Source organism: Sorex araneus, chromosome X, assembly GCF_027595985.1.
Source record: "Sorex araneus isolate mSorAra2 chromosome X, mSorAra2.pri, whole genome shotgun sequence".
NCBI lineage: Eukaryota > Metazoa > Chordata > Mammalia > Eulipotyphla > Soricidae > Sorex > Sorex araneus.
The window spans coordinates 249,130,804-249,146,334 of NC_073313.1; the positions used below are offsets into that span (position 1 = coordinate 249,130,804).

The window sequence follows — 15,531 nt, forward strand, 5'->3', positions numbered from 1 at the left end:
TATTTTTTAATTAATTTATTCTTTTATTGAACCACCATGTGGAAAGTTACAAAGCTTTCAGGTTTCAGTCTCAGTTATACAATGCTCGAACACCCATCCCTTCACCAGTGCACATATTCCACCACTTAGAATCACAGTATACCTACCCTCTTCCCCCTCCAGTTGTGTTTTTCAGAGACGATGGCCAGCTGCAGAGTTCCCGCCGCTGAGCTTGGCCCTCGCACCCCAGCCCCACCTTCTCCCTCCCCCGACACACCCCTGACTCTTGGCACAAAGACCCCTGACTTAGGCCTCTGTTACTTGTAGTCGAACAAGCGCGCCTCATCCCCCAAGTTCAGCTGGAGCCTCTGCCCAAAACGCTGCTCCAGGCCTTCGCCTCGCAGCTGAAGAAGACGTGCGTGGAAGCCGACATTCCCGAGGCGGACCTTTCCGGAGTGGACGCCAAGCTCGTGTCTAGCCTGCTGCCCTTCCAGAGAGCCGGAGTCAAGTAGGTCCCTGACCTCCCTTCCTCTCGCGCGCTCAGATTTCTTCTTTCTTTCCTTTTCTTTCCTTTTCTTTTCTTTCCTTTTCTTTTTTCTTTTCTTTTCTTTTCTTTTCTTTCCTTTTCTCTTTTCTTTTCTCTTCTTTTCTTTCCTTTTCTTTTCTTTTCTTTTCCTTTCTTTTCTTTTCTTTTCCTTTCTCTTCTTTTTTTTTAGCCTTCTTGGGTCACACCCAGCGATGCTCAGGGATTCCTCCTGGCTCATGCACTCAGGAATTACTCCTGGCAGTGCTCAGGGGACCATAAGGGATGTTGGGAATCGAATCTGGCTCAGCTGCATGCAAGGCAAATGCCTTACCTGCTATCTCACTGGCCCCAAACCAGGAAGATTCTGGTCCTCACTCTCCTCTCTGTTGGGGGGGGTCCTTTCTGCTTGTCATCGACTGACTGGGTGACTCCCACCAGCCTTTGTTTTTGCCTTTGTGACTTTTCTCCTTGCTGTGGATTGCTCGTGGTAAGAGAAGCGCTTCCCTGCCGCCCAGCAGCGGGGCTCGGCACCTTCTCAGCCCTCACAGCAGCTTTGAGGGGTCGGTGCTATGAGTCCTGGGTCCCCGACCCTCCCCCACACCAGAAGAACAGCAGATCGAGGGCACCTGCAGATGAACGAGAGCCAGTGAGCGGTGGGCTTGGGGTCCCCACCCGGGTCCAGGGAATCAGGCCTCCCCATGGCCCCTCAGCTCGGGTCTCTGCACCTCAGGACCTGGAAGCCTCAGTCAGGACTTGGGGGACCCCGGAGCCACCAGGAGCTCAAGCACTGGCTGAGGTTGAGCCTCCCACTTTGGGAAATATCCTTGCTCCGACCTTTTTCCCCGGTGCCTCTCCCCCGGCATGTCCGTCTGTGCCCGCCCTTTCTGTCCACTCTCAGGCTTCCCTCGTCAGCCCTGCTCTTCAGACAGCCGCACTTGGACCCCAATAGCTCTCCCCACACCCCTCACTGTGCACCCTACTCCCTGAAGCAACCTGTGGACACTCTTGACCTGTGGACACACTTGACCCCCTCCACCTGGTTTTCAGGCAGCCCTCCTCCCTGCCTTTCTTAAAAAAATTATTTATTTTTAATTTTAATGAGTTATTGTGAGATACAGTTACAGACTTACAAGCTTGCATGGTTATCTTTCGGTCATACAATGTTCAAGTACCCATCCCTCCACCCGTGCCCATTCTCCACCAACAGTGTTTCCAGTATACCTCCCACCTCTCCAATGACCCACACACATACCCCTGTCTCTGTGGCAGGCACATTCCCTCTCACTCTCTCTCTCCTTCTGGGTGTAATGGTTTGCAATATAAGTACTAAGCAGTCAGCATGTTCGGTCCATAGTCTACTTTCAGCACGCGTCTACCATCCCGATCAAGCCCCCACAACCATTGTTTAGTTATTGTCCCTTCTCCATCCCAGCTCTTTTTTCCCCCAGCTCATGAGATTGGCTTCCAAACCATGGAGCGAGCCTCCTGGCCCTTATCTCTACTATCCTTAGGCGTTAGTCTCCTATTATGTTACTTTATATTCCACAAATGAATGCAGTCCTTCTGTGTCTGTCCCTCACTTTCTGGCTCATTTCACTTAGCATGATATCTATTCTCCATGTTTACCCAACTTGTATACAAATTTCATGATCTCATCTTTTCTCATAGCTGCGTAGTATTCTATTGTGTAGATATACCAAAGTTTCTTTAGCCAGTTGTCTGTTCTCGGGCACTCGAGTTTTTTTCCAGAGCTCCCCTGCCTTTGGACCGCCTTCTCTGGCCTCTCTTTGTCATGGTCCTGCCCGGCTCCTTCTCTGAGGGGGAGCTGGTCACTGGCGGAGCTGGACTCTGCCCCGCCACCCCAGGAAGCACGCCACCCTCCTCACCCCTGGCCACTTTCAGTTTTGCCATAGCCAAGGGAGGCCGCCTGCTCCTGGCTGACGACATGGGCCTGGGCAAGACCATCCAGGCCCTGTGCATCGCCGCCTTTTACCGCAAGGAGTGGCCGCTGCTGGTGGTGGTGCCGTCCTCCGTGCGCTTCACCTGGAAGCAGGTCAGTGACTGCACCCAGGGCGGCGGCCGTCAGGGGCCTTCCTGACCCTCTCGGCTGCTGGCAGGGCGCGAGGAGAGCCCGGCTCTAGCTTGGGGCTTTCTGCGTTAGAACCAGATCGTGCCTCTCGAGGGGGAGCCAGCCGAGGGGTTAACCCCGAGCTCGGACTCAACTCAGACCATTCCCGAGGGCCTGGTGATGCCTCGGCCGCTGCAGGCCACTCGGCCCCGTCACCCTTCCGCCTCGGACTGGCTCCCTCCTACATTCCCATGAGCCCCAGGGAGCCCCAGTACGCGTCCACCCCACGGAAGTCGAGAGAAGCAGGATTAAAAGGGGGGAGGTGACTGCATATCGCCCGGGCCCCCAGGGTACAGGAAGGAGGGGGAGGGAAAGACATCGTGAGGATAGCAAGAAGAGTGGAGAGGAGTAGCCAGGGGTGGGCCTGAAGAGCCCCGGGTGGTGGGTGGTGACGCGCAGGGGCCCAGCTAGAGGTCCAAACCACAGGGTCCATGACACTGGAAGCGGGAGACCCAAACCATAGATAGCAGCCGGGACCTGGAGTCGGTCTCCACCATCCCATGGAGTCCCCTGAATACCACCGGGATGATTCCTGAGTGCAGAGCCAGGGGTAAGCCCTGAGCACAGCGGTGTGTCCCCCAAACCAAAATAAATAAATAAATCCCGATCATGATATTCCCGTTAATCACCGATTTCTCGGGCGGGCTCAATAACATCTCATTTCGTCCTTTCCCTGAGATCTTAGAAGTCTATCTCGACTCGGCCCTCCTAACGATGTTGCACTGGGGGCTCTTCAGGGTCAGGGGAATGAGATCCAGCTTGTTACTGGAGTTTGCATATGAATATACCATGGGAAGCTTGCAAGGCTGTCCCTTGGGGGCAGGAAACTCTCAGAAGATTGCCAGTTTCTCCCAGAGGGAGAAGTAGGCTAAAGATATCACTTCTGAGAGCTTGCTTTTAAGTCTCTCTCTGGATGTTGGCCGTTGATGGGATTACACACACCTGGGTTCCTCTGCTGGTACCTTCATGCATGAGGCCTGTCCGAACGTGTGGAGAGGGGCCTTCAACATGGCTGCAGCTAGGTTCCGGTGGTCTTCGGCCGCCGGGAGCTCTGCTTGGGGTGGGGAGGGAAACTGGAGCCCATCCCCTTCGAGGGGCCCCGGGGAAGACAGCCAGGCATGCGGACAAGAGACTCTCTTTTATATTATATATAATATATTATAAATAAATAAATAAATAAATAAAATAAAGTGCCCCAGACCGCGACTGTCAAAATTTAAATGTGCTTGTCAAAGAAAGAAGGCTAGGTGGGAGGGACACTGGGGACACTGGTGGAGGGAAGTGGTGTTGGGACACTGTGTGTCTGAAACTCAGCAGTGGAGAAGGTGGTAAGTCACCATGCAGAGAGAGAGAGAGAGAGAGAGAGAGAGAAGCCATGAGAGAGGGAGAGAGAGGTGGGGGAAGGGGGACCTAGAGGGACCCAAACGAGGGTTTCTCGGGGTGCGCCAGCCGGCAGGGCCCCCCCGCCAGACTCCCTCTCCCCTTGCCCCCAGGCCTTCCTCCGGTGGCTGCCATCCCTGAGCGAGGACAGCATCAACGTCGTGGTGAGCGGGAAGGACCGCCTGGCCGCCGGCCTCGTCAGCATCGTCAGTTTTGACCTGCTGAGCAAGATGGAGAAGCAGCTGAAAACGTCCTTTAAAGTCGTCATCATTGTAAGTGGCTCCGGCCCAGGGCCGTCGCCCTTGGCGGGACTCTCCCGCCTCCAGACACTCTCGTGACCGTTCCCAGCTCGTCCCTGGCAGCCTCGCCCGGGCTTCTGGGAGGACAGACATCCCTCTGCGTTTGGTCGGGGAACTCACCGCTGCTTCCTCCGCAAGGGCAGTTCTCAGCCCTGGCCACACCTCACCGTCTTTCTGGGGGTTTTTATAGGGAAAAATAGGGAAAAGGGAAAAACTCCTGAGATTTACTAGTTCCCAGCTGGCAATTTTCGTAGCCCACTGTTTCCAGGAGACCCTTCCCAGCCCGGGGCTCGCTCCTGCTTCATCCGAAGCAGCCCAGGTGGACATCTGGGGTATGAGTCCATCTTCCAGCTAACACCAAGATGGCCCTGCCCTGCACAAAACGCCTTTTTTTTTTTTAACTATACTAGGGGTGTGTGTGTGTGTGTGTGTGTGTGTGTGTGTGTGTGTGTGTGTGTGTGTGTGTGTGTGTGTGTGTGTGTTGATAGCATTTTAATTTTCCTTTTGTGGTGCCTCCTACAAAATACTACATGATTCGGGGGTTTTGTTCCACCTCAGTCTGAAATGCCTTGGTTTCCCTTTTCTCCCTTTCCGGCGTCGTTGCCACGGTGGTGGCAGTGGTGGTGGTCTCTGGGAGTCACGCACTTGGTTGTGGCATGCTGGACGCAGCCCTGAAGTGCCCATGGCCACACTCAGCCCTGCGGGCAGTGCCCGAGTTCGAGCGACCTGAACCTCAGGGCAGGCGCTCTCCCACTCAGCATTTTTTTTTTTTGGCTTATTTGGGCGATTTGTTGCCCCACCCTGCAGTGCTCGGGGCTACTCCTGGCTTGGTGTTCGCTCCTGACAGTGGTGGTTTTGGGGACCGGGTCGTGCCGGGGCTGGAGCCCAGGCCTCCCATGTGCATAGCTCGTGGCCCCCGAGGACTGGGTTCGCCCAGGGAGTCCCTGAACTCCAGGACCTGCGCAGCATCCTCAGGCCCCTGCATTGAACCACAGACCTGGTGGGCCGAGAATTGCTGGCAGGACCCTCCGGGCCTCCCCTGAGTACCACTTGGGAATCTCCCCCTCCCCAAATAAATTAAAACAAAGAGGACTTTAGTCAAGGGGCCTGCTCCCAGGGGTGGCGGCCGCTTCTGTTCCTGGATTTCCTCGCCCAATTCCGGGAGCTTCCCAAGGATGTCCAGGGCCGCTCCAGCAGCCCACCAGAGCTTGGGCCATTCTAACAGCCCTGGGAAATGGGGTGTTGCCCCTGCCCCCTCCCCCGCCCGGGTAGCCCCTGATGTTCAGAGGATTGCCAGTGGAAGTTTATCACCATTTTTTTTTCTTGGAGCAAAACAGAGTCCCAGTTCTTTCAGATACGTGCAGTTCCTTATTCTTGATTCGAGCGCGTGAACTTAAAAATCCAGCCATATTTTTATCCTCTTAAAAAATAGAATCCTCGGGGGCTGGAGTGATAACATAGCGGGTAGGTTTTTACCTTGGATGCGGCAGACCTGGGTTCGATTCCCAGAATCCCATGTGGTCCCCTGAGCATGGCCAGGAGTAATTCCTGAGTGCATGAGCCAGGAGTAAACCCTGAACATTGATGGGTGTAACCTGTCACTGTCACTGTCATCCCGTTGCTCATCAATTTGCTCGAGCGGGCACCAGTAACGTTTCTCATTGAGAGACTTATTGCTACTGTTTTTGGCATATCCAATATGCATGGGTAGCTTGCCAGGCTCTGCCGGGCGGGCTCGATACTCTCGGTAGCTTGCTGGGCTCTCCAAGAGGGGCAGAGGAATTGAACTCGGGTCGGCTGTGTGAAAGGCAGACACCCAACTGCTATCGCTCCAGCCCAGGTGTAACCTAAACAGAAAAAAAAAAAAAAGAAAAAAGAATTCTCTCTGGACAGTGCCCCTCTCCTCCCCCACCCAAAAAATCTTGGCTCAAAACGGGGGTACGTGTCTCATCTAGATAGGAAGGAAGGAAAGAGTTTCTGGGAGGCCCGGGAAGGCCCAGGAAGGCCCGCAGAGGTCACTGTAGCCTCCGCCCCATGTCTTGGTTTCCCAGCACTGGGCTGGCGAGTGCAGCTGCTCTCATTCAAGGCTTTGTCTGACTGCCCCATGCACTGGGGGTCTGGAAGGAAGAGGATCAGCCCCCTCCTCCCGGAAACCATGTTCCACATGTTTCAGGGCACATACATGTGCACACGTGTGTACATGCACCCTTGTTATCAGAACACAGCTCTGGGCCTTTCAGAAATGGGTCTTGTGAGGCAGGGTGGGGAGGGAAAGGGAGTCCCCCCCATCCACGGAGAAATGAACTCACCAGCCCAGAACAGGGTGAGACCCCCGGCCTCGGCCCCCCGTGGGTCTCTGTCCATTCTCGGCTTGGTTGTAACCTCCTGTGATGTTCCTTTTCAGGACGAGTCGCACTTCCTCAAGAACAGTAAGACTGCCCGCTGTCGTGCGGCCATGCCCATCCTCAAGGTGAGTCCTGCTGAGAGCCTGGACCCAGGCAGCCGCGACTTGGTGGGGCAGTGGGGCTGGTCGTGTGGCACCAACTGACGGCACCTCTACATGGGGCTGGTCCTGAGGGGCCGGCGGTGGAGGTTGGCTCGCTCGGCAGTGCTCAGGACTTACTCCTGGGCTCTGCATTCAGGGATCACCCCTCATGGTGCTCGGGGGACCCTGTAATGAAGCCCAGAATCAAGCGTGGGCTGGCCGCACGCAAGGCAAGCGCCATCCCCGCCATGCTGTCACCCTAGCCCTTCCATCAGGCTTTGGTGGCCCTCCTGATTTGCCTTTATTTTTTTTGTTTTTCTTTTTGGCTCACACCCAGCGATGCAAAGGGGTTACTCCTGGCTCTGCACTCAGGAATCACTCCTGGCGGTGCTCGGGGGACCCTATGGTATGCTGGGAATCGAACCTGGGTCTGCTGCATGCAAGGCAAACGCCCTCCCCGCTGTGCTGTCGCTCCAGTTCCCCTCCCGATTTCCTTGCAGCCTGCTAGGGATCCCGGGGTTGGGATAGCCTTGCGTTCCTCCTCAAACACGAGGGTCTGGGGAAGGGGACAGGTTGGCGCCTGCGCAGGGCCGAGGGAGAACTTCCCACGGTGTGGCCTCCGGACGGCTCCGGAGAAACTCTTTCTTCCACGTCCCGTGGAAAAGGCAGAGGCCAACTCGGACCTGGGGCCAGAGGAGATGAGGCTCAGGGATGCAGAGCTGGGGCCAGGGAGGCATGGCCCGGCTGGGCCCTTTCCCCAGGCCAGGCGAAGGCTCTTCTGCCAAGAGAAAGGTCTCCATTCGTCCCTGAGTGTTTGCTGTTGAGTCCCAGGCATGTGTCCACCCCCAGGTTCATGGTTTTTTTGAATTTTGTTTGTTTGGTTTTCGGGGAGGGGTTTGCTTGTTGGTGAGCCACACCTGACAATGCTCAGGAGTTACTCCCACTCTGCCCTCAGGGATCACTGAGCTTGGGGGACCCTATGAGATGCTGGGGATCAAACCCAGGTCAGCCACCACGTACAAAGCAAGCACCTTCCCCGCTGTGCTATCTCTCCAGCCCTGTTTCACTTTTTTTTTTTTTTTTTTTGCTTTTTGGGTCACACCTGGCGATGCTCAGGGGTTACTCCTGGCTCTGCACTCAGGAATCACTCCTGGCGGTGCTCAGGGGACCACATGGGATGCTGGGAATTGAACCCGGGTCAGCTGTGTGCAAGGCAAATGCCCTACCCGCTGTGCTATCGCTCCAGCCCCCGCTGTTTCACTTTTTTAATCTGGATATTTCTACTTTGACATGAATCATGGGCTCTGTATTCCATCTTGTATTTCCCTCCAGGCCTGTGTCCGGCATCCCCATGAGGCAGAGGAAAGGCCCCCGAAATCCCCTCATCCTTTCACAATATTACCTCAATATTGGGGGAAGCAGTATGGTTAGGACAGCAAGTTCTGGTGAAGGAAGACACTGGTGATTGTAGGAACATCGTATGAACAACTTTGTAACTGTGTGTCTCAAGGTGATTCAGTAGATATTTTAGTTACATAGTTACAAAATATATGTGTATATTTTATTGTATATTATATATTATATATATGTGTGTGTGTTCTTATAAGACTCAGTTCTGGGGCTGGAGCGGTAGCACAGCGGGTAGGGCGTTTGCCTTGCACACAGCCAACCTGGGTTCGATTCCGAGCATCCCATATGGTCCCCTGAGCACTGCCGGGAGTAATTCCTGAGTGCAGAGCCAGGAGTAATCCCTGTGCATCACCAGGTGTGACCCAAAAAAGAAAAAGAAAAAAAGAGACTCAGTTCTTTTGCTCATATTACCTTGGAATAGTCATAGGTTGAGAGCCTTTTATGGACACATATTTCAATAAAAGCCTTCTCCCAGGGTGATGGCCCTGTTTGGGAGAACTCTGAATATATTTTCTACTGAAAAAAATGTTAATAAGCCTCAGTAGCGTGGTTCCAGTATTACAGGCGTAACTAAAGTTAAACCTGCATCCCTGCTTGTTTAGACAAAGAGATGAGAAGGAGGAGGAGGAGGAGGGAAAGAGCTGATTGGATGATCAGAGGCAGAATAAAAGAGCTGCTTGGTGGCCCTCTTGTTAGCAACCCTCGTCAGGAAAGCTGGACTCTGCCGAGGCCCCCTTCACACAGCCTTCCCGCCTTCAGCAGGGGTGTGTATTAGAAGAGAGATATATATATATTTTTTAATTGAATCACCATGAGATACAGTTCCAAAGCTTTCAGGTTTGAGTTTCAGTCACACAATGATCGAACAACCAACCCTTCACCAGTGCCCATTTTCCACCACCAATGTCACCAGTATCCCCCTCCCACCCCACCCCTCCCCCTGCCCTTATGGCAGGCAATTTCCGCCATACTCTCTTTCTACTTTGGGGCATTATGTTTTGCAATACAGATACTGAGAGGTCATCACGTTTGGTCCTTTATCTGCTTTCAGCACACACCGCCCTTCCCGACTGATTCCTCCAACCATCATTGACTTAGTGGTCCCTTCTCTATCAGTTTCTCACCCCGCTTGGCCCTTGGGGCTGCCAGAGTTCTCGTGGGGGGAGTGTCCAGCAACATCTTTGGCCTCCGCCCGCCCGTGACAGCAACAACTGAAACTGTGACCTCTGTAATTTTCTCCGGATTCCTGCCGGATATCCCTTGAGGGGAGCGGGGAGGGGAGAGGGGGGAAGGGTTGCGGGGTGGGAAAATCACTTCTCGCCATCTCTGGAGAATCGCTGATTTAAATACTCTTAAGGAAGTGAATCTAAACATTTGGGGGCCGCAAGGAGAGTTGGGAGGAAGTAAAGGACGCCCAGGCAAGCCAGCTTTGCGACCCCCCCGATTGTTTCCCTCAGTGCGTTTCATGGACGTGTGTAGGATGACATAGCTTCAGGTAGTTTAGGTTTATTGGGTTACTCCCGTCATGGTGCTCCCATTCCTCTGTGTTTATTTGTAGCTTCTTTCTTAGTGTTCTGTTGACTTGTAAGTAATGTTTTTCTCTTCTCCTTGAGTCCTTTGCATAGTTTATTCAGAGCAAGTCCTTTTTTTATGGACACAGGAAGACTTAACAAATGTTACGCTTTTGTAACCTGGGAGTCATTTGACTCTACATGATATTTTCCTCCAGGGCATCTGTTCTCTTGACCTAAGCCTCAGCTGCCCTTACTACCTAGCATCCCCAAAGCAGGGTCCCGACGTGGGACGAGAAGGACCCAGGGCAAGCGGTGAGTTGTGTGCTACCCTGGCATCGAGATGGGCCTGGCCAAAGTGCCTCATTCTTAACTATAAGTTAAGAGTCTGATCTGGACAAGTGCTGTCATGCTCTTAAAGTAACGACGAGACTAGGACCCTGCTAGGGATAGGAAAGACTAATCTGGCCTGAGCACTGTAGTCCGAGATTGAGATGACCTCAGGAGAGCAATTCTAAAAGCTTAATGCATCTCTTGCTATGCCCATACAAAACGATTAATATTATGAATGCTTATATGTTTGTTGGACAAGGAGAAGAGAAACACAACCATGGGATTTCATCATTGATGGGTCCTGCTGAAAGAGTATCTGTCCTAGAGAATAGGTGTTCTGCTATTGTTATCGAACCTTTTAAGCTTGAATTGTTACATTTGTAGATTCCAGGCTCTGGCCCAGCCTGATCTTTGGGATGTAGATTTCAGGTGCTGCCTAGTTTGTAATTGACAATGTAGATTTCATGTGGCAGCCCAGCCCAGTCTTTGGTATGTAAATCCCAGCCCAAGGAAGGCTTCGGTTTTGGTTTTGTATCTACAGTACTACAGTGCTCAGGCCAGATTAGTCTTTCCTATCCCTAGCAGGGTCCTAGTCTCGTCGTTACTTTAAGAGCATGACAGCACTTGTCCAGATCAGACTCTTAACTTATAGTTAAGAATGAGGCACTTTGGCCAGGCCCATCTCGATGCCAGGGTAGCACACAACTCACCGCTTGCCCTGGGTCCTTCTCGTCCCACGTCGGGACCCTGCTTTGGGGATGCTAGGTAGTAAGGGCAGCTGAGGCTTAGGTCAAGAGAACAGATGCCCTGGAGGAAAATATCATGTAGAGTCAAATGACTCCCAGGTTACAAAAGCGTAACATTTGTAAGTCTTCCTGTGTCCATAAAAAAAGGACTTGCTCTGAATAAACTATGCAAAGGACTCAAGGAGAAGAGAAAAACATTACTTACAAGTCAACAGAACACTAAGAAAGAAGCTACAAATAAACACAGAGGAATGGGAGCACTGTGACGAGAGTAACCCAATAAACCCAAACTACCTGAAGCTATGTTATCCTACAGACGTGGGTGCTGGCCCGTCACTTCTGAAGCATTTTCGGTGAACGCAGATGATGAGGGAATGGGGGCTGGGTCACGTGGTCACTGCCATGTGGGCTGGGTCATACCCAGAAGACGTGGGGGTCATGAATGGCAGAGGCGGCCCCATGCAGGTGACACAGGAACAATGCTGGTGGCCCCTGAGAAGTGAGACCTCTTTCTTCCACCCCCAGCCTCCGTTTGCCGGGGCCACTGAGCAGGGCATGGATTCCTTGTGCCGCGCGAGGCTGTCGCTGGACAGTCTGAGCACGTACTTTTGCATGCCCGAGACCCAGGTTCAAGACCTGGCACCCGCTGGCCCCAACACGCGGTACCAGAAGCAATCTCTGATCACTGCCGGGCTTGGCCCTGAAGCTAACTAATACAAAAGCACATAAATAAATACATAAATGAGTATGTGAAAGCTGCCGGTTTATTGAGCAGTAAAGTGCCTGCCTTTGTGTGCACGAGACCTAGGTTTCACATCCAGTGCTACAAAAGGAAGCCTTTGGGCTGGGGAAACAGATCTGCAGTAGAGCCTGGGGCTTGCTTTGTGAGACCCCGGGCTCCATCCCTGGCCCCATATGTCAATGTGGGAAAGAAGGCAAGACACAGAACCTTAAAGAGCAAAATTAAGGGGACTGGAGCGATAGCACAGTGGGTAGGGCATTTGCCTTGCACGAAGCCAACCCGGGTTCGAATCCCAGCATCCCATATGGTCCCCTGAGCACCGCCAGCGGGTAATTCCTGAGTAAAGAGCCAGGAGTGACCCCTGTGCATTGCCAGGTTTGACCCAAAAAGCAAAAAAAAAAAAAAAAAGAGCAAAATTAAAACTGCCCTTCGTCTAGGCCAGACCAATTGTGCAAGGGGTAGAGTGCTTGCACACAGCTGGGTTCAATCCCTGGTACTCTGTTGGGGTCCTCTCAGGCGTGAGGAGTAAGCCCTGAGTACTGTTGGTGTGTCCCCCCCCCCCAACAAAACATACAAACAAGCACAACTGCCCTTAATCCTTCAGCGGAGACAATCTTGGTTAACAGTTTGTATTTTTTTTTTCTTTTTGGGTCACACCCACAATGCTCAGGGGCTACTCCTGGCTCTGTTCTCAGGAATTACTCCAGGCCATACTCAGGGGGACCATATGGGATGCCCGGGATCGAACCCGGGTTTGTAGCAAGGCAGATGCCCTCCCTGCTATACTATCTCTCGGGCCCCGGCAGTTTGTGTTTCTAACATGGCCTGCTTGTAGGACCAGCTCACCGTTGTCTGATGGCTGGAGGGCTTTCCGTGTCAGGGATGCTTCCCAGAATTGAGCCTTTTCTTTTTTTTTTAAATAAATTTATTTATTTTTTAATTAGTGAGGGTACAGTTACAGATTCACACATTTTCGTGCTTGTTTTTCCCTCATGCAATGTTTGAGAGCCCATCCCTCCACCAGTGCCCATTCTCCACCACCAATGAACCCAGTATCCCTCCCACCCCCACAATCCCATCCCCCCTACCTACCCCGCCTCTGTGACGGGGCATTCCAATTTGATATCTCTCTTTCCTTTTGGGTGTTGTGCTTCCAAATAGGGGTATTGAGTTCAGTCTCTAATCTACTTTCAGCACGCATCTCCCTTCCCGCGCAGGATCTCCAATCACATATTACTTGGTGTTCCCGTCTCTATCTGGGATGACTTTCCCCCAGCGTGTGAGGCCAGCTCCCAAGCTATGGAGCCAACCTCCTGGTATTATATACTACCATTCTTGGGTATTAGTCTCCTACTCTGTTGTTCTGTATTCCACAGATGAGTGCAATCTTTCTATGTCTGTCCCTCTCTTTCTGGCTCATTTCACTTAGCAATGATACTTTCCATGTTGATCCACTTATATGAGAATTGAGCTGTTTTGGACACAACTTTGCTCTTGCTCTGTGTTAGGCATTGTGAAGTACACAACTATTCACAATAGGGACTTGTACATACAGTGTTCCAACACTGCACCCTCCACCAGAGAATAGTCCCCCCTCAATTTGTCCCTCCGCAGCCCTCCCGTCCCTCGCCGTGGTAAACTCCGTTCTGTAGACTAATCTAAGGAGCCTTTGTCTTTGCTGTTTGTTATTCCCCTCCTATGCGTCCTCGTACCCCGCGTAAGAGAGGGGCCATTCTGGGCCTGTCCTTCTCCTGAGTGACCTTCTCAGCCCCGTGCTCTCCACGTTCGTCCACCCAGCAGCGGAGTGCTTGATTTTATCTTGTCACAGCAGCATTCCGTCGTGTGTGCCTGCCGGGGTTTCTCTGTCCTGTCATCCATTCCTGGACACTTGGATTCTTTCCATCGTTTCGCTTATGATGAATGGTGCCGCAGGGAACATAGGGATGCAAATAGAGTGTTGGAATAGAGTTTTGGGTCCCTTTGGGGTAGATGCCAGTTAGTGGCATTGCGGGATCCAACGGAAGCGCCACTCTTAGTTTTCTGAGAAATGTGCGCACTGAATTCCTCTCTCGCTTTTTCTCTTTGCTTGCGTGTTTCCACTCTGGAGAAGCCTGTGCGCTCTCTCTCGAGCATCTATTTTTCTCTTCTTTCTGTTCTGTAGTGTCTTTCTAGATAAGTCTCAATAAGAACTATTCTGTTTCAAAAAAAAAAAGTAAAAAAACAAAAATGTCGAAGCAGTCAGCATCTCCAGCAGCAGTGGATCAGGGCTCCTGGCCCCTCGCATCCATACCAACAGTGGTTGTTCTTTTCTCGGTGTGCCAGATGCCATGGCGTGACCCGGTATCTCATCGTTGTTTTGATTTGTCTTTCCCTGACGAGGAGGAATGCAGAGCCTTTTTTTTCCTGTTATGCTCTTATGGGTCATTCCAGAAGTGAACACTATCCGTATTTATTTGTCACTTGCACCCTTTGCTCTCTGAGGACCCATTCCTACATCCAGCACCTCAGGGTCCTGATCTTGCCTGCTGACAGACGCCTCTGAAATCCAGTTCAGCCGGCCTGCCCCTGGCATGAACCCCATCACTGGCCCCATCATGGGGTCTTTCTCCCCAGACCGTTCCATCAGTCCCCTTCCTTCTTCACAGGGAGGTGTGGGTTTGGGTTTTCCTTAGGTGAGATTAGTTTATGGTGCTTTTCCCCCTATGATACAGTAATTGAGTGTTGTGTTTTTTTATTTGTTTGTTTTTGCTTTTGCTTTTTGGGTCACACCCGGCGATGCTCAGGGGTTGCTCCTGGCTCTGCACTCAGGAATCACTCCTGGAAGTTCTTGGGGGAACATAATGGATGCTGGGATTCAAACCCAGGTCGGCCGTGTGCAAGGCAAATGCCCTACCTGCTCTGCTGTCACTCCGGCCCTTGAGTGTTTCTTTAAAGAGGAAAAAAGGCCTCCAGAGTTGGGCCATGCTGTTCTAATAAATAGCCTTTCCTCTTCGTGTAAGGAGATTCCTTTTTATATCCCTATTGATTGACACTGTCAGATGAGAATAGTATCCCAGAATATCTGTGCTGCTGCTTTGTCATTCGAGTCGTGTCCGTAGATGTGCTTGAAGAACATGATGATAGAGTGTGTGGTGGGAAATGACTTGGGATTTTCAAGCCTAATTTTTGTTTGTTTGTTTGTTTCTTTGTGAGTTTTTGTTTGGGGGCCACATCTGGTGGCGCTTAGGCCTTACTCCTGACTCTGCTCTCAGGGGTCACTCCTGGCAGGGCCCAGGGAATCATATGCAGTGCCAGGGGTGGAACCCGGCAAACTCCGTACCCTCGGTTCTATCACTCCGGCCCCTCAGGCTCACTTCTTCTTCTTTTTTTTTTTTTTTTTTTGCTTTTTGGGTCACACCTGGCGATGCACAGTGGTTACTCCTGGCTCTGCACTCAGGAATTACCCCTGGCCGTGCTCAGGGGACCATATGGGATGCTGGGATTTGAACCCGGGTCGGCCGCGTGCAAGGCAAACGCCCTACCCGCTGTGCTATCTCTCCAGCCCCCACTTCTTCTTTTTTTTTTTTTTTTTAATTTAATTTTTTTTTTTTTTTGCTCTTTGAGTCACCCCAGCAATGCAAAGGGATTACTCCTGGCCCTGCACTCAGGAATTACTCCTGGTGGTGCTCAGGGGACCATACGGGATGCTGAGAATTGAGCCTGGGTCAGCCGCGTGCAAGGCAAACACACTACCCACTGTGCTATCGCTCCAGTCCTCAGGCTCACATCTAAGTGGTGGGCTAGCCCTGTGTCCCTCTGCCCTCTATAGTGCTCTGCACCCCTGCTTGGCACCTATGTTGTTCCTGTAGGAGTGTATCGTGGAAATAATCTGCCTCCTTGCAAATGACATGACCTCCTTCTCTTACCCCGAGTGTCTCTTGGTATGAGTCTGTCATGGTTATTCCGAAGAGTGGACTTGCGACTGTGACCATCTACCTATTCATAGGCTGCAC

The 15,531-nt window shown here is 52.1% G+C and overlaps 1 protein-coding gene across 2 annotated transcripts in view; it reads left to right on the forward strand.

The window, feature by feature from the left end:
* The window catches only part of SMARCAL1 (SWI/SNF related, matrix associated, actin dependent regulator of chromatin, subfamily a like 1), an 83,287-nt gene that overhangs the window by 20,518 nt on the left and 47,238 nt on the right, over positions 1–15,531 (forward strand). For both annotated transcript variants that reach the window (XM_055123236.1, XM_055123237.1), the window contains exons 7-10: positions 307–487; positions 2,408–2,558; positions 4,127–4,285; positions 6,717–6,782. In XM_055123236.1, coding sequence (XP_054979211.1) covers positions 307–487; positions 2,408–2,558; positions 4,127–4,285; positions 6,717–6,782 — 557 coding nt within the window. The remainder of the gene's footprint in view (positions 1–306; positions 488–2,407; positions 2,559–4,126; positions 4,286–6,716; positions 6,783–15,531) is intronic.